This window comes from Argopecten irradians, chromosome 3 (assembly GCF_041381155.1).
Source record: "Argopecten irradians isolate NY chromosome 3, Ai_NY, whole genome shotgun sequence".
NCBI lineage: Eukaryota > Metazoa > Mollusca > Bivalvia > Pectinida > Pectinidae > Argopecten > Argopecten irradians.
The window spans coordinates 53,226,408-53,248,099 of record NC_091136.1 but is presented as its reverse complement, the minus strand read 5'-3'; the positions used below and the strand labels follow the sequence as shown (position 1 = coordinate 53,248,099).

General features: G+C 34.5%; 1 protein-coding gene and 1 long non-coding RNA gene across 3 annotated transcripts in view; one reads left to right on the top strand and one right to left on the bottom strand.

The window, feature by feature from the left end:
• The window catches only part of LOC138319035 (TALPID3 protein-like), a 73,736-nt gene that overhangs the window by 17,405 nt on the left and 34,639 nt on the right, over positions 1-21,692 (bottom strand). For both annotated transcript variants that reach the window (XM_069261921.1, XM_069261920.1), the window contains exons 9-11: positions 10,291-10,399; positions 9,774-9,815; positions 968-1,036 (exon numbers count right to left, since the gene is read on the bottom strand). In XM_069261921.1, the coding sequence (XP_069118022.1) occupies positions 968-1,036; positions 9,774-9,815; positions 10,291-10,399 (220 nt within the window). The remainder of the gene's footprint in view (positions 1-967; positions 1,037-9,773; positions 9,816-10,290; positions 10,400-21,692) is intronic.
• Positions 306-21,312, top strand: LOC138319038 (uncharacterized). Its single transcript, XR_011207944.1, has 3 exons — positions 306-659; positions 971-1,096; positions 20,965-21,312. It is a non-coding gene; the product is annotated as an uncharacterized lncRNA (long non-coding RNA).

Here is a 21,692-nt window from a genome sequence, read left to right as displayed (position 1 = left end):
TCAAGTTCTCCTAATGACAACCACTAACTGTGTGGTGGCTGTCTTCTAACAGTAACTACAACAATATGGAGAAACAATAAAACCCAGTGAATCCCATTGAATCTGAAGCTTCCCTAGGGAGAATAAAAGAGAAATTGATGACTGTCATCAAACTCTCCATTTCCATTTTGCATGTTATAAATTCATCAATGTGGAAACAGTAACAAAAGTGTTGGACAGCGGCAAGGTACAGGAAGTGCGTCTTCCAATAGCTAGCCTTCATTATTTGTTTACGCGTGCAATAACTGAGAATGTGCGTGATCGTGTCCCACAATGGGATGCCTGCTCACGAAATGTACAATGTCTCGACATGCAATATGATGTTTCTCAGTGGCACAGAGAAACACTGGTGAGAGCAGACGTTGATGACCATAAGACAGGGAAACGGTCCATCCCACACTCCGTCCATGGTCCCATCAGTACCAACTAAAGTGGCAATTTCCTGCCCAAGCTCTGTGCTGGTGCACAACACAGCTGGAATTGTTTTGTCTCATGCAACCTCTCAATAATAGATCTCTTACTCGGGTCCAATCGGTACTGATCACCCCAACAACTTGCCATCCTTGTAAAACTAAACGGCTGCTTCAATGCAATTGATTTCTGCACAGTTTTTAAAAGAGGTATGGAAGCCTTTAAATGTTTGATTATTTATTTCAGTTTAAGAAACGGTTTATTCTTATGTGTTTAATGTGAGTCTCCTTGTACCGGAAAAAGGGATTTGTATATGAAGCTTAATTCAATGCACATATTACAATCATCAAGTTACAGTTTGAAGTATTCGTTTTTAATAGAAAGTCGAATAGTGAAGGGGCAAGGATTAATTAAATTTGCAGGCTTTGCCTTTGAAAGTAAACTAAATATTTGTTTACAATATTCATTTCTTTTACAAAGAGCTTTTGAAACAAGTGTTGTTGAAATTATAATTTACCAGATATGGGTCGAGTGGGGATGGACCCAGGATTTCCTCGGCAGTCTTCCCGTGAGATGGTGGCTCCACCTTCAACAGCAAAATTACATAATCAGCTACCAATCAGAACTAGAATGACCATCATACAAGGTATACCTCAATACATCACATCATACAATGTTTACCTCAATACCTTATACTCATACATACAATGTATACCTCAATACATTATAAAATACATTGTATACCTCAATACATCATATCATACAATGTTTACCTCAATACATAATATCATACAATGTATACCTCAATACATTATATCATACAATGTATACCTCAATACATCATATCATACAATGTTTACCTCAATACATTATATAATACAATGTATACATCATACATTACATAATACAATGTATACCTCAATACATTATAATCATACAATGTATACGTCAATACATTACATCATACAATGTATACCTCAATAAAATAACATCATACAAGGCATACTTCAATACATAACATCATACAATGTATACCTCAATACATTATCATACAATGTTTACCTCAATACATAACATCATACAAGGCATACCTCAATACATCATTCTCAACATGTTACAATACACATTATACCAATACATTATATCATACAATGTATACCTCAATACATTATATCATACAATGTATACCTCAATTCATTACATAATACATATTAATTACAATGTATACCTCAATACATTACATCATACAATGTATACCTCAATACATTATATCATACAATATACTCAATACATTATATCATACAATGTATACCTCAATACATATATCATACAATGCTCAATTATCATAAATGTATACCTCAATACATTATATCATACAATGTATACTCAATACATTATATCATACAATGTATCCTCAATACATTAATCATACAATGTATACTCATACATATATATACAATGTTCAAATACATTACATCATACAATGTATACCTCAATACATTATATCATACAATGTATACTCAATCATTACATCAATACATTTGTATACCTCAATACATATATCATACAATGTATACCTCAATACATTACATTATACAATGTATACCTCAATACATTATATCATACAATGTATACCTCAATACATTATATCATACAATTATACCTCAATACATTACATATATATCAATGTATACCTCAATACATTATATCATACAATGTATACCTCAATACATTATATCATACAATGTATACCTCAATACATTATATCATACAATGTATACCTCAATACATTAATCATACAATGTATACCTCAATACATTATATCATACAATGTATACCTCATACATAATACATATATTAATACAATGTATACCTCAATACATTATATCATACAATGTATACTCAACATTAACTCAATGATACCTCAATACAATGTATACTCAATACATTATATCATACAATGTATACCTCAATACATTATATCATACAATGTATACCTCAATACATTATATCATACAATGTATACCTCAATACATTATATCATACAATGTATACCTCAATACATTATATCATACAATGTATACCTCAATACATTATATCATACAATGTAAACCTCAATACCTTATATCATATAATTTATACATCAATACATTATATCATACATGTATACCTCAATACATTCTATCATACAATGTATACCTAAATACATTAATAATACATTGTATACCTCAATACATTATATCATACAATGTATACCTCAATACATTATATCATACAATGTATACCTCAATAACATTATATCATACAATGTATACCTCAATACATTATATCATACAATGTATACCTCAATACATTATATCCATACAATGTATACCTCAATACATTATATCATACAATGTATACCTCAATACATTATATCATACAATGTATACCTCAATACATTATATCATACAATGTTACCTCAATACATTACATCATACAATGTTTACCTCAATACAATATATCATACAATGTATACCTCAATACATTATATCATACAATGTATACCTAAATACATTACATCATACAATGTATACCTCAATACATTACATCATACAATGTATACCTAAATACATTATATCATACAATGTATACCTCAATACATATATCATAAATGTTTACCTCAATACATTATATCATACAATGTATACCTCAATACATTATATCATACAATGTATACCTCAATACATTATATCATACAATGTATACCTCAATACATTATATCATACAATGTTATACCTCAATACATTATATCATACAATGTATACATCAATACATTATATCATACAATTTATACCTCATACATTATATCATACAATGTATACCTCAATACATTATATCAAACAATGTATACCTATCAATACATTATATCATACAATGTATACCTCAATACATTACATCATACAATGTATACCTCAATACATTATATCATACAATGTATACCTCAATACATTATACATCATACAATGTATACCTCAATACATTATATTATACAATGTATACCTCAATACATTTATATACATACAATATATCAATTCATATATCATAACAATGTTATACCTCAATACATTACATCATACAATGTATACCTCAATACATTATATCATACAATGTATACCTCAATACATTATATCATACAATGTATACTCAATACATTATATCATACAATGTATACCTCAATACATTATATCATACAATGTATACCTCAATACATTATATCATACAATGTATACCTCAATACATTATATCATACAATGTATACCTCAATACATTATATCATACAATGTTTACCTCAATACATTATATCATACAATGTATACCTCAATACATTATATCATACAATGTATACCTCAATACATTATATCATATAATGTATACCTCAATACATTATATATCATCCAATGTATACCTCAATACATTATATCATGCAATGTATACCTCAATACATTATATCATACAATGTATTACCTCAATACATATATCATACAATGTATACCTCAATACATTACATTCATACAATGTATACCTCAATACATTATATCTCATACAATGTATACCTCATACTATGTATACCTCATATCATACATATGTATACCTCAATACATTACATCATACAATGTATACCTCAATAATTATATTCATACAATGTATACCTCAATACATTACATCATACAATGTATACCTCAATACATTATATCATACAATGTATACCTCAATACAATATATCATACAATGTATACCTCTACAATACAATATATCATACAATGTATACCTCAATACAATATATCATACAATGTATATCTCAATACATTATATCATATAATGTATACCTCAATACATATATCATACAATGTATACCTCAATACATTATATCATACAATGTATACCTCAATACATTATATCATACAATGTATACCTCAATATTATATATCATACATGTATACCTCATACATAATGTATACCTCAATACATATATCATACAATGTATACCTCAATTATATCATACAATGTATATCAATACATTATGTATACCTCAATACATTATATCATACAATGTATACCTCAATACATTACATCATACAATGTATACCTCAATACATTATATCATACAATGTATACCTCAATACATTACATCATACAATGTATACCTCAATACATTATATCATACAATGTATACCTCAATACATTATATATCATACAATGTATACCTCAATACATTATATCATACAATGTATACCTCAATACATTAATCATACAATGTTACCTCAATACATATAATACATGTATACCTCAATACATTATATCATACAATGTATACCTCAATAATTATATCATACAATGTATACCTCAATACATTACATCATACAATGTATACCTCAATACATTATATCATACAATGTATACCTCAATACATTATATCATACAATGTATACCTCAATACATATATATCATACAATGTATACCTCAATACAATATATCATACAATGTATACCTCAATACAATATATCATACAATGTATATCTCAATACAATATATCATACAATGTATATCCTCAATACATTATATCATACAATGTATACCTCAATACATTTTATCATACAATGTATACCTCAATACATTATATCATACAATGTATACCTCAATACATTACATCATACAATGTATACCTCAATACATTATATCATACAATGTATACCTCAATACATTATATCATACAATGTATACCTCAATACATTATATCATACAATGTATACCTCAATACATTATATCATACAATGTATACCTCAATACATTATATCATACAATGTATACCTCAATACATTATATCATACAATGTATACCTCAATACATTATATCATACAATGTATACCTCAATACATTATATCATACAATGTATACCTCAATACATTATATCATACAATGTTTACCTCAATTCATTATTTCAAGCATTGTATACCTCAATACATTAATATCATACAATGTATACCTCAATACAAGTACATATTCATCAATGTATACCTCAATACATTATATCATACAATGTATACCTCAATACATAATATCATACAATGTATACCTCAATACATTATATCATACAATGTTATACCTCAATAACATTATACCTCAATATATATATCATACAATGTATACCTCAATACATTATATCATACAATGTATACCTCAATACATTATATCATACAATGTATACCTCAATACATTATATCATACAATGTATACCTCAATACATTATATCATACAATGTATACCTCAATACATAATATCATACAATGTATACCTCAATACATTATATCATACAATGTATAATGTATACCTCAATACATTACATCATACAATGTATACCTCAATACAATATATCATACAATGTATACCTCAATACATAATATCATACAATGTATACCTCAATACAATATATCATAGAATGTATATCTCAATACAATATATCATACAATGTATACCTCAATACATTATATCATACAATGTATACCTCAATACATTATATCATCACAATGTATACCCTACCATCAATACATTATCATATATCATACAATGTTATACCTCAATACAATATATCATACAATGTATACCTCAATACATTATATCATACAATGTATACCTCAATACATAATATCATACAATGTATACCTCAATACATTATATCATACAATGTATACCTCAATACAATATTCATTCAATGTATACAATACATTATACATCAATATATCAATACATCCATACAATGTATACCTCAATACAATTACATCATACAATGTATACCTCAATAATTTACATCATACAATGTATACCTCAATACATAATATCATACAATGTATACCTCAAATATTATATCATACAATGTATACCTCAATACAATATATCATACAATGTATACCTCAATTCATTATCTACACATTATTACAAACATCACACACAAAATGAGAGTATGAAATCAGATAAATGTCTTACTGATATAAAACCTGACTCAGTCTTTTTAACTGCTTTATTTTCTAATTTACTTTCTTATTTACTTATGGTCATACAAATTTAATAATATATAAACTATGTAAATCAGTTTTCAATAATCCCATGGTTATTTCAATGTGGTATATATATGCTGATAAAAATCATCATGTACAAACCTATCAGGAGGTTTTAGATATAGATAGGTGGAAATATTGTAGGACATCACGTAATCTCACTTAGCGACACAGATGATGTAGGAGGGGACGATAAAGCTGGTTGGACAGGTGACCTAGATATTGAACTTAGTGATGGAGATAACATGCTGTCCAACAACTGGGCTAAAATCTGAATTTCACCTCTAGGAAAACACCTATTTGGAAAACCATACTATAGTGAGTTTTTGTAAAACAAACAGTCCTACATCCTTAAAATCATGAGTTTTTGTATACTGTCAAGGTACTGACTGCTGGTTGGTGGATTTTCTCAAAGTATTCCGGTTTTCTCCACCAAGCTGGCTGTTAATAGGATGTTATTAACCTAATCAAACCAAACCAATTTTGAGCTTCTGCAGTTGTCATGTGCCCTAGCATACATATCATCATTGGATATGTCTGCAGTTGTCATGTGCCCTAGCATACATATTCTTGGATTCTTGGATATGTCTGCAGTTCTCATGTGCCCTAGCATACATTTTGTTGGATATGTTTACAGTTCTCATGTGCCCTAGCATACATATTTGATATTCTACAGTTTCTGTGCCCTAGCATACATGTTTGTTGGATAATCTACAGTTCTCATGTGCCTAGCATACATATTCTTGGATATGTCTGCAGTTCTCATGTGCCCTAGCATACATGTTTGTTGGATATGTTTACAGTTCTCATGTGCCCTAGCATACATTTCTTGAATATGTCTGCAGTTCTCATGTGCCCTAGCATACATGTTTGTTGGATATATCTACAGTTCTCATGTGCCCTAGCATACATATTCTTGGATATGTCTGCAGTTCTCATGTGCCCTAGCATAAATGTTTGTTGGATATGTTTACAGTTCCCATGTGCCCTAGCATACATATTCTTGGATATGTCTACAGTTCTCAGGTGCCCTAGCATACATATTCTTGGATATATCTACAGTCTCATGTGCCCTAGCATACATGTTTGTTGGATATGTTTACAGTTCTCATGTGCCCTGCATACATGTTCTTGGATATGTCTACAGTTTCATGTGCCCAAGCATACATATTCTTGGATATGTCTACAGTTCTCATGTGCCCTAGCATACATATTCTTGGATATGTCTACAGTTCCCATGTGCCCTAGCATACATATTCTTGGATATATTTACAGTTCTCATGTGCCCTAGCATACATATTCTTGGATATGTCTGCAGTTCTCATGTGCCCTAGCAATAATATGTTTGTTGGATATGTTTACAGTTCCCATGTGCCCTAGCATACATATTCTTGGATATGTCTGCAGTTCTCATGTGCCCTAGCATACATGTTTGTTGGATATGTTTTACAGTTCTCATGTGCCCTAGCATACATATTCTTGGATATGTCTGCAGTTCTCATGTGCCCAAGCATAATTCATGTTTGTTGGATATGTTTTACAGTTCCATGTGCCCTAGCATACATATTCTTGGATATGTCTGCAGTTCTCATGTGCCAAGCATACATATTCTTGGATATGTTTGCAGTTCTCATGTGCCCTAGCATACATATTCTTGGATATGTCTGCAGTTCTCATGTGCCCTAGCATACATATTCTTGGATATGTCTGCAGTTCTCATGTGCCCTAGCATACATGTTCTTGGATATGTCTACAGTTCTCATGTGCCCTAGCATACATATTCTTGGATATGTCTGCAGTTCTCATGTGCCCTAGCATACATATTCTTGGATATGTCTACAGTTCTCATGTGCCCTAGCATACATATTCTTGGATATGTCTGCAGTTCTCATGTGCCCTAGCATACATATTCTTGGATATGTCTGCAGTTCTCATGTGCCATAGCATACATATTCTTGGATATGTTTACAGTTCCCATGTGCCCTAGCATACATATTCTTGGATTCTTGGATATTCTGCAGTTCTCATGTGCCCTAGCATACATGTATGTCTTGGATATGTCTACAGTTCTCATGTGCCCTAGCATATATTCTTGGAAGTTAATGTCTCATGGATATGTCTGCAGTTCTCATGTGCCCTAGCATACATATTCTTGGATATGTCTGCAGTTCTCATGTGCCCTAGCATACATATTCTTGGATATGTCTGCAGTTCTCATGTGCCCTAGCATACATATTCTTGGATATGTCTACAGTTCTCATGTGCCCTTGCATACATATTCTTGGATATGTCTACAGTTCTCATGTGCCCTAGCATACATATTCTTGGATATGTCTGCAGTTCTCATGTGCCAAAGCATACATATTCTTGGATATGTTTGTAGTTCCCATGTGCCCTAGCATACATATTCTTGGTCTTGATTCAGTTCCATGTGCCCTCATACATATTCTTGGATATGTCTGCAGTTCTCATGTGCCCTAGCATACATATTCTTGGATATGTCTACAGTTCTCATGTGCCCTAGCATACATATTCTTGGATATGTCTACAGTTCTCATGTGCCCTAGCATACATATTCTTGGATATGTCTGCAGTTCTCATGTGCCAAAGCATGGATATGTCTGCAGTTCCCATGTGCCCTAGCATACATATTCTTGGATATGTCTGCAGTTCTCATGTGCCAAAGCATACATGTTTGTTGGATATGTCTACAGTTCTCATGTGCCCTAGCATACATATTCTTGGATATGTCTGCAGTTCTCATGTGCCCTAGCATACATATTCTTGGATATATCTACAGTCCCATGTGCAAGTAGCATACATATTCTTGGATATGTCTGCAGTTCTCATGTGTCCTAGCATACATATTCTTGGATATGTCTGCAGTTCTCATGTGTCAAAGCATACATATTCTTGGATATGTCTGCAGTTCTCATGTGCCCTAGCATACATATTCTTGGATATGTCTACAGTTCTCATGTGCCCTAGCATACATATTCTTGGATATGTCTGCAGTTCCCATGTGCCCTAGCATACATATTCTTGGATATGTCTGCAGTTCTCATGTGCCAAAGCATACATATTTTTGGATATGTCTGCAGTTCTCATGTGCCCTAGCATACATGTTTTTGGATATGACTACAGTTCTCATGTGCCCTAGCATGCATATTCTAAGAGTTTCCTGTCCTTTACAATGTATTATCTTCTACATTGTATTTACAACCTTACCATTGTGAGTTTGTCTTTCTTCCCAGCAGAGTTGTTGACATCCTGTGTTAAATATAAGCAGGTTGCTAAGTAACATATATGTATAGTTAAGTTACAAAATATGATTAGTGCTGGCATTCTCTTTTTCCATAATCAATATCATTTTCACACCATTACCCAAAGTATCAGAAGTAGATCTCAAATGACGGGTGTACAGAATCATGAAAAATGTTAACAGATTTTCTGCTCAGCAAGAATCTAACTATTTATAGTTATTGCACATTAATCTACTTAAAGATGCTCCATCACCGACAGACTATAAACGATACCCATCATTTGAACAATAGCTGATTTATAATCGTGTTTATATGTGTCTAATTAACACAAAAATGCATTCAGTTTGCTTTTGATGCATGCATAATCATAACTTAATTCCATATGGGGCATAGTGCCATGAACTTTTTTCAGGACGCAATTAATTATTTTAAAGAAATATCCTCATTCAGAACACTTCATCGGATCACAGCTCGATACTTACAAAAACAAGATCTGTCATCTGGTCCTTAAGTTCTGATAACTCCTGCACCAATTTCTCTGCCTTTTTGACATTAGGGGATTTTGACCTTGACCTTTCATGATGAGCTTGCCTGAAGAATACCAATCAAATCAAGATTAAGTAATTGGATAATGAATAAATGATAGTGATCACCACAACCATTACAATACCAAATCAAATAAATTTGTAACTACAAACAAGCAGCAGCAAATGGGACCCAGAGCAAGTTTATATCAAGATATATAATACACATATGTGATGCAGTGAAGTTTTTGTCCCAAGGACCATTTGTAACCATACTGCAAGATTATCAATGGTTGTTAAAGATGCTCCACCATTGACAAATGGTATTTTTTCACTATCAAAAACCGGAGCAGACGATTTAGTATTGTTCTTCTTTTACAAAAGTTATTTACTTTACACCATTACCACCATTGAAATGTTTGAGCTTCTAATTTTACTTCAAGTTAAAGATGCTCCACCGCTGACAAATGGTATTTTTTCACTATCAAAAACAGGAGCAGACGATTTAGTATTTTTCTTCAGTTACAAAAGTAACTTACTTTACACCATTATCACCATTGAAAAGTTTGAACTTCTAATTTTACTTCAAGTTAAAAATATGAAAAATAATTAATTGCATCCCGAAAAAATTCCGTGACACTATATCCTATATGGAATGAAGTACTGATTGCGCATGCACCAAAGGTGAAATAAATTATTTTATATTATTTTTTGTGTTAATTAGGCATATATGTACACGATTAAACACCAATTATTGTTCAAATGATTTATATCATTTATGCTCTGTCGGCGGTGGAGCATCTTTAAAAATATAAAAAATAATTAATTGCATCCCAAAAAAATTCCGTGCCACTATATCCTATATGGAATGAAGTCCTGATTGCGCATACACCAAAGGCGAAGTAAATTATTTTATATATTTTTTGTGTGTTAATTATACATATATATACACGATTAAACACCAATTATTGTTCAAATGATGAACATCATGTATGCTCTGTCGGCGGTGGAGCATCTTTAAGGAAAAGATGAATCTGTCATTCTCTTGATGGTCACACAGGGAGTCACAACCCAGGGATAAGATATTTTTTTCATGTATGGAGAACTAACTTGTAGTTCCAATTTTCCTTAAACTTATTTTAAAAAGGCGGGATATCATAATTGTATAATAGCAATAAAACTTCAAGGAACAAGAGAAAAATACTCTTTCATATGTGGATATGAAGGATAGGGATATTCTACCATCAAGATCACAAAAAACCATTGGAAACTTGAAGAAAACAAAATGTATTTCATGCACATGCAAACAAATTTAAAATTCATAGTTGTAATGACAATATCCATTAGTCTTCAGAGCAAAAAGTAATGTCAAGCAAGTACTTAGAAGATGGCCTATATAAAAAAAAGAAATATAAAGTGTTTGGTTTTAATTTTTTATCAACATGAAATCCATATTGGGACTGATCTTTGTTAAACCTGATATTAATATTCATACAAACATATTTGTGATAAGAACACATGTGCCTGCATATAATAAAGGTGGAGTAAACAATTAATGTCCAGTCTGTGAATTTTTTTCTGTTAAACATACCAACTCTGTGTGATAATACATAAAATAAATGACTTAAACAGAGGTGCATGACCTGGAAATAATATATTTCATTTGTTTTATTATCCTGATGGTATTTAAGAGGGAATGTTCCTTCAGAATTAACCAAAACATAATCACACACTGTACTAACTAATGTCTTATACATCTGCAGGATAAATCAGACAGCATGTAACCTACTAACTAGTAAACTTTTCAAAGTAATCATGCTGCTCTCAAAACTTCCACCTTCAGACACTCATACAAAACAGGTATTTTGTCTTGTCAAATATGCTCTTGATGGGCATTTTGGAATGCAGAAATATGTAGACCTTAAAAGTCAACCAAAATTATTGACTTATTGCAACATGCAATCTGAGTAGTATTGCTGAAGCAATGCATGTCCTTTGCAGATCCATAAAACAATTACAGTGACTATAACCTTAAGCCTTGACCATCAAACTCCAACTAGCCCCAGATCCAATGTACAATTTGCAACTACAATCTGAGCAGTGAAAATAAATTGAATAACTTGACAATCATAACATTGGTGACATCCTAGATATTTAAATACTGAAAAATATGCAATTTGGTGAAAAAATAAGAACAGAAAATGATTTGACCAGACCATGATTTTCTATAAATAGCAACAATGACATTGACCCAACAATTCTGAAACTTTTATCATAAAGTTATTTCTATGCTTTGCATGTGTTTTTTGTTTTGTTTTCAATAAGTCCATCTTCAAAGGATTTGACATACTAAATTGATTTTAGTAACAATAATCTTTGAGGTTGAACTTCTGATCTCAAATTCGATAGTTTGCGTTATCAATATGTGGGAAAACTGATATATTTTCAGTAACAGTGACCAGTGTAGTTGGCCTTAATCCCCATATTCAATCCAAAATTGTATTATCCCATACGCTAAGACTGTATGAAGTGTCTACAAATTCCATCCATCCTTTCTCAAGTTATTGTCGGGAAACCGCAGTTTGGAAAAAAAACATTTTATTTTTAGTACAACATTGACCTCTTTAACTGACTTTTTGAACCTAAATTCAATCCCAAACTATATTATTTCATAAACTACGATTGTATGAAGTTTCAATAAAATCGACGAATCCATTCTCAGGTTATTGTCTGGTCTTCAACAGACAAACAAACGGACGGACGGACGAATAGACTTCATTCCAGCATACTGCATGTGCGAAGGAATTGGTAGGCCTAGCACTTGAAACCCTAAAAGTCACAAGACTATATCTTCAAACGTGTCGCTGTCATTTATTTCAATGTCGGTTTTAAAATAACATTTCATTCAAAATATAAAATACGTAGAATATTTTGGTTGCAGCCCGACATAGGAGCGTTCTGTAATAGTTTTTTAAAGAGTCGGAGATGGAATCCATCATCTTTGATACAGACAGCATCCACTCACGTGCTGCAAATCATGACAAATGTCTAAAATAGCATCTTCACCGTGATGAAGATAGGTACTAATGTTACACATCGTTTTAACAAAGACACAAGTCGCATGGTCATTGTTCTGTTACCCGGCAACTCAAAATAGAGCGACGGAAGTGAAAGGGGTGGGACGAGAACAATAACACGGGCACGGGAAGGTGTCATCGCTTTAGATTGTAATATAACATCTAGGACAAACTGAGGAAGTCCACAAATCCGAGAGGCCAAACATCCTAGTCTGTCAGGGATCAAAATAAAGGCTCGGATGTTTGTGACAGTTCACAGAAATAATGTATCGGTCACGATCTTTCTTACGAATACCCATACAGCGCGGCTTAATAGTATTAAAAAGGTTTAAAACACAACTTATTTCAAATAGAAAATTTGTACATGAACGTGAGCGGCAATGACCATGTACAAACGTCGGCGTGACGTTACATAGGCCTATAGGACGCGTTACAACTAGCTTGGTACCCCAGCTGACCTATAATGTGCGCGAAGCATTATGGGTATACCAAGATACCAGGCTAGCGTTACAACCAACATTCATCCATTTTTTGCTGAAACACCTTGCTTGTTGCAGATATTAAATTCGGGCTACATTTTACTTCACTTGATATAAAGAAAATCACTATTTCGATATATCGCAAACACCACACTACTCATATATTGAAATATCAGCAAACCTCGCCATGATAAAACCAGACATATCGGTATACCCGCCAACATGCAATGGGACGAAATTCGTCATAGCGACATGAAACCATTGGTTCGTAAGACCTGCCGTTAGTAGTGGAAAGAATTTCGTTACAGAAACATGGAAACGCAATTAGTCAGATGGCCAGTTAGTTTTTGCTGTTGACGTATTCTTACCACCATAAAAAGTCGAATCGTGAAATAGGTACAAAAGCAAACCCAGATACACATAATAAGCATAAGGCTTAGACCTAAGTTGACCTTTCATCGAAATCATTAATAAGCTGATGAAGTAAAACAGTTTTTTCTGACTTGCGTGTTTATTACACAAAATGGTTCGCCTCATTGCATTGGCAACAAAGGATTACATAATGTACTTTTGACATATTGCCCCAAAGTGTTGCTTAACATCTCGCCATTCTCCTGGCAAACCTAGTCGTCATACGTGCCATTATAGTGACATTTTGACTTATTTCAGCAGTACTTTGATGACTTCTTTGCGCTGAAATTTGCAATTTATTTATGACTGTCAGCTTTAACAGTGTATGAAGTAAACGGCCAATGCCTTTTAAAGTCCAAAATGATACGTATCTGGTCTATCTAATCCTTGCAAAGACCCGAACGGACGTACACGTTACTGACGGACAACTGGCCCGGCGGTTAGACGTTTGGCTCCGCCTTACTACCAACCAACGGAAGTGACTATCTACTGTAAACAATAGTAAGCCATGGCTGATACCGTGTCCACTTGTACCTATAACACATAACACCTGTCCCAGATCTCAATTCAAGTATCGCCAACTGGTTGCTAGGAAAGTGCTCCGTTCATTTAGATCCTAAAATGTCTCTTTATTTGAAACTATTTATATGTTTGCTATTGACCTAACGCCCGGGGAGGTCTGGGATGGCCTTGTTGCCTGGCAGAACTAAACTCTGTGGCATGAATCACGCCAAACCGATGATAATAATACTTTATTTACGCAAGTGTCAATACCACATTTTCTTCTCGTGGCGAACAGATAACGATGCCTATATCAAAATGACCTGTAACGATAGCATAATAATTCATTGATTACAAAAATAAAACATCGATGATGAAATGGTTTTCTCGAAAGAAAGCACATATTTCCAAAAAGCGTACGTAGTTTCCTTGTTTCGTCATAAAGCAAACATCATGTAGTTTTTCTTAGCTGTGGGTTCAGAATGTGGTTATATTGAAGCGGTCAAGGGCTCAACAGTTTAATGACAGACGATAAGTACAATAAAAAATTTGTAGAAGAAAACCCATACAGGGAACAGTATGTGACTTAGTTCAGTAAAGATAAGGATTTGATGTTATTTTGTTTAAGTAGAATCTGTGTAGCTCTAATTTTGCGTCTCCTGAAATTTACCCGAACTAACCTCTATTAATAATTTTGTATATTCAGGTTATTCGTAATACTAGTGTTTCTTTGTCAAAGTGTTGTCGTCATACGGATTTCATTCATATATTCATTAAATGATTATTTTCCATCAACAATTATTGATATTGAATCGCATGTTTCAAACCAGTAACAGGATGATTTAAAGTACACGTGTACGATAGCGAGAGTGACATATGGCGCCTGTCCATGGGTGTCCGTCCCAGCTAAGATTACTGCACGTGACGTTGTTGCCCGTTACCCGGAGCGTGTATCCATGCGAACACCGCCACATCCGGGGCACGTCCTCGCCACTACGACACAGGAGACTCCGGAATCTAGCCTACAAATTCACCACCGACAACCCTGGAACGTGACAGCGCATTAAATGTTGTGCTGGCCCGAATCAGTACATCGATCGAGTGTCCCGAACTCGCGCCCTATCTATACCATGTATTGACCAATATCCGACAGCAATCAGCTGATAAAAGCCTTGGAATATTAATGATCAGTTATTTGACGGGGAAAATCCGTAACTAAACACCCGTCAAACTAGACATACCAGGGTTTCCGCGAACCCATCACACTCTCGCTTCTATTATCGCCCTCGTCGCCCGTTTGATCACGCGCACTTTGTTTATCGACAATATTAATTGCCAACTTTCTGTTTTACTGTCAATTGAACTACAAGACAAGCACGTGATTTACGGGAGGAGTTTGGAACCCTGGAAATTCTGACATCATGTTAGAGATAAGACAGAATGACAATCAGAATCATTCTGAACAAAAAGTTTCGATTCTCGATGATTTCGCTGTACTTGCACATTTAAAACTGATAATAGAGATATGCTCATTTTTATACGCACCAGACACGTACGTGTACTACAAACATAGCTTATTTTGTTAATATCAACATGGAATTCAGCATGGAATTATTCATTTACATTTTTGGTATTTTTCGATTTATATCCCAGTAATACTAATAGGTAGCAAAACCGTATTTCTGTAAATTCTGGGTATTGCCATCTCTTCACATTCCATGTGCGCTGCAATTAGCGACCAGTATAACCACGGAGTCAAGACAAAAGTAACGAAGACGAAGGTACCTTCAATGACCTATATGATATCAATGACCCAGATATCAGTCATGACCTACATAATATCGATGACCTGGATGTAACAAATGACCCAGATTACACTGATGACCCAGCGATATAACCAAATTGATAGACAATGTCATCGACTTAGAGGGATACAGTCAATAGGAAGCCTTACAAATTAACAAGGCTATAAAGGATCTCTGTAACAGGAATATTTAGCATCCAGTCAAGACAGCCTGAAGCCATTGAAACGTTCAGAGAAACGATTATTGACGCTGCCGAACAGGCTGCGAACGTGGCGCGTGGGTGGCCGTAGCACCTGCGTCCATCAGGCTCGTTCGCTTTCATGTACACATGCGTCTGTTTGACGACAATGTCAGATTCCCAGACATCCTTGACATATTTCAAGCTTTACAGACTATATCAGTAACATGAAGATTCTATTGGTTAGTGTTGCGTCATATGTAACTATAAAATACAATTCGTGGTCGTCAAAGTAGTGGTAAATATGGGTTCCTCTGTATTCGTGAATGTATATTTTATCGTGTTTATTATAGGGCATGTAATAGATGTACTAAACAGTTAAAATAATTAACTGGAAAGACAAGATATCACTTCACGGTTGGTTGGATGTTCATTTATAACTAGGATCATCCAATGAATGCTTGTTCTATTATTAACTAGCGCCATCTTATGCTTGCTATGTGTTCCGTGTGAGAATGTCTGTATTTCTGGGTATTTTCTCTGATGCATGGTACCAAAGACACCGAACAGCACGCTCCACATTTTACTAACAACAGATAAACATGAAACAGTCATCCCTCTCCATTTCTACTGAACGCCAATCCACAGGGGGCCAACTCAACATTCTATTTAGCTTGATAACTTGAAGGTATGTTGTGATGAAGAGTTCACTAAAACACTTTCTCAAATGGACCTATAAGATGCTCCGACGTAGGTGGTCATTTTGAGTCCTATTTTGTTTGGTGTTTACAGTGAGTGTTGTCGACGTTTTATCCACACACAAAAATATAAATGAAACGACATCTTTTGAGCCATTCAGAGGCCGTGATGGTCATGTTGGATGTTTTGTCCGGAAGGAAAGAAAAATGTTCAGAGCGAAAAATATGTATATTACGTATTTTGTTTAAGCTTAATAAACCTGTATTATGTGTAATATATTTAAAATATTTTTTAAATAACCATAATGAACAAGATGCTCTGGATATCGAATGGTTGTGATTGTAGTGGCGGTGGCATTCCACGCCTTGCTACTCGGGGATTTATTAGGGGTGGTTTACGTAGATGTGTATATAGCATGCCTGGATGTGATTTCCCTGTACAGAAGGCCTCCGTCGGGAGGAGCGCTGCCGACACTCATTACACGGAATCATAGTAAGATGTGACAGCGCCAATTTACGCAATCATGTCAACGTAGTGTTGCGTGCTCTTAAGTCTTCGTCGTCAAACCAGAAGACGAAATGTCAAAGTGCCCTACCATTTCGTTCTGCTTTGCACATTGGTCAGTTAACAGTAGGTATATTTGAACATGGCTGGGCAGGTTCGAATAATGAACTTGAACCGTTGCTTGTTTACCAGAATTGGGTTAGTTATATAGTATACTTAACAATATTTGTTTGCACTTTTACAATACCTCTTTATATTTCCCCATCAGTATACCTGTATATCAATATTTAAGAGTTCCACATGTGACGCCATCGCCATAGGTGTACAGCAGTAAATACTATATCTTAGTTCTGCAAGGTTACCACAAGCTGACTGTAAAGTTTGAAAAACGTACGAAAAGTACGCTATAATAATAACAAGAGATCCCAGAGGGATCTTGGCGCCCACCATAGAATGATCTATGTCTGACAATGGAAAGAAGAATCTTTTCCCTGCTTTTCAAACTTTTTCAAATATACAACGTATGACATTTAAGACAGATTGCTTTCTTGCTTTCTGAGAATCAGCAGTGAAATCCAAGATGGCGACAGGTTGGCCATCTTGTTGACCAATCAGTCCCAAATTTGAAGGTACTACACACAACTAAAGCCCAAGCGTAATTACGCATGAAATATGAGAGATTACCCTTCAGTTATTACAGACAAATAGCGATAACTATCAAAATCCAAGATGGCTGCATGGCAGCCATCTTGTCGGCCGATCAGTCCAAAAATGCAATATGCACAACTAGGGTCCTAGGGGAATCTACATATGACATTTGAAAAAGATCCCTTCAGTACTTTCTGAGAAATAGCGGTAACAAACTTTAACTATCAAAATTCAAGATGGCCGACTGGCCGCCAGTCGGCCATCTTATTCACCGATCAGTCCCAAAAAGTAATATGCACAACTAGGGTCCTAGGGGAATCTACATATGACAGTTGAGAAACATCCCTTCAGTACTTTCTGAGAAAAAGCAGGTAACAAACTTTAACTATCAAAATCCAAGATGGCCGCTGATTGACCGATTTGTCCCAAATTGTAATATGCAAAAGTAGGGTCCTAGGGGAAATTACATATGACATTGGAGAAACATCCCTTAAGTACTTTCTGAGAAATAGCGGTAACAAACTTTAACTATCAAAATCCAAGATCTTGTTGACCAATCGGTCCGAAATGTATTATGCATAACTGGGGTCCTAGGGGAACCTACATATGAAATTTGAGAAAGAGCGGTAACAAAATTAAACTATCAAAATCTAAGATGGCCGCGGGTCAGCCTTCTTGTTCACTATGCACAATGCACATATGCAATATGCACTACTAGGGTCCTTGTAGAACCTACATATGAAATTTAAGAAACATCTCTTTAGTACTTACTGAGAAATAGCAGTAACAAATTTTAACTATCAAAATCAAAGATGGCTGCCGGTCGGCCATCTTGTTGAGCGATCGGTCCCAAAATGCGACATGCACAACTAGGGCCCTAGGGGAACCTACATATGCATTTTGAGACAGATCCCTTCAGTACTTTCTGAGAAATAGCGGTAACAACAAGAGATCCCAGAGGGATCTTGGCGTCCACCAAAGAATGATCTATATCTGACAAAGGAAAGATGGATCTTTTCTCTACTTTTTAAACTTTTTCAAACATACTACATATAAAATTTGAGACAGATCGCTTCAGTACCTTTTGAGAAATAGCGGTAACAAACTTCAACTATCAAAATCCAAGATGACTCCTTGGCGGCCATCTTGTTGATCAATCGGTCCCAAATCACAATATGCACAACTAGGGCCCTAGGGGAACCTACATGTGAAATTTGAGAAAGATCCATTCAATACTTTCTGAGAAATAGCGATAACAAACTTTGAATATAAAAATCCAAGATGGCTGCCTGGCAGCAATCTTGTTGAACAATCGGTCCCAAATCACAATATGCACAACAAGGGCCCTAGGGGAACCTACATATGAATTTTGAGACAGATCCCTCTAGTACTTTCTGAGAAATAGCGATAACAAACTTCGAATAACAAAATCCAAGATGGCTGCCATCTTGTTGATCGATCGGTCCCAAAATGCAATATGCACAACTAGGTCTCTAGGGGAACCTACATATGAAATTTGAGACAGATCCCTTCAGTACTATCTGAGAAATAGCCATAACAAACTTTAACTATCAAAATCCAAGATGGCTGCCTGGCGGCCATCTTGTTTTTCCGATCAGCCTCAAAATCTGTACACAATATGGACCAAGGGGACCCTCCATGTGAAGTTTGAACAAAATCCCTGCAGCAGTTTTTAAGAAATAGTGATAACAAGCATTGTTTACGGACGGACGACGGACCACGGACGCAGGGCGATTTGAATAGCCCACCATCTGATGATGGTGGGCGAAAAATTGTTAACGGACGGACGGACCACGGACGAAAGGCGATTTGAATAGCCCTCCATCTGATGATGGTGGGTTAATAAATACACAACTAGCGTGTCCCATAAGAAATTGAACCAAATGACCATGCCAGTTTGCCAACAATTATTTATAATCTTATAGAATGTATATTTTTGTTCGACAATGACATGCAAATTATGGCTTTAAAATATATCTTATAAAGGTATCATAGGAAGGCCTTACCATCGATACATAGTAAGAATAATTTCAAGAAAAATAGTGAAGTTAAAGTTTGAAATATTTTTCACAACGCTGCCTCCAGCAAAGTAGCTGAAAATTTCTCCTAAATCATTCTTCTCGTCGCGACAGTGGCTATTTGGTGCAACACTGTTATTTGCCAACATTTACAAACAGGAAAAGTGTATAAATGACATATAACTAACGATGATACAGGTAGAACAAAAAAAATCAAATTGCACTAAAGTAATGTTTAAAAAGCTTGCAGAAATGTCACTAGATTTGCTCATTACATGAAGCTTTATTCAGTTCCAGATCCAACAAACAAAAGAACGTGGAGGAATGTGGAGAGTAGTCCGGATTGTGATGGTCACCTGTCGGTACCCGATAATGGAGATTTAACGCGTGTGATCACACGGCACACCGGACGTGTCCTTAATTCTCTGTCAGGTATTATGCAGATCCAGTCACAAAGACGTGCCTCGTAATTCCCCAAGGACACCCCTGGCAACACGAGGATAAAACGACCGTTGATCCGCATCTTCGCCTCTCCATAACAACACTTTTTTGACATCTTTTAATACAAAAAAAGTCACATCTGTTCAGCCAACGCATCCTCCTGTCATCACCGTGCTTGTAACTTGGTGTTTGTATGCATGGGTACTAGAAAAAATTGTTGCTTAAATAAAAATTCTGACTAAAAATCAATGTAATCTGTGTTAGATTTCCTATTCTTTTCCTGAAATAACGAAGCACATGACAAAACAGGGCGGTCGTGTTTTCTTATATTTTAAACCATACGCGTATTATCCATGTTCCCATTCTCCTGTCCTTCGAACATAAATAAGTCGGAGGGGTAAAATGAAAAAAAAAGTTCTGTCCATCGCACACTGAAATACTTATCAGATATTTTCATTAATTTCATCCCCATTGGCAGCAATGTAAGTAATGGATATAAGGTAATGTTTTGTGCAAGTAAAAAGATCAAACGTTATATGAAATAAAGCTAATTTGGTAAAAATGATATAGTTGCAATG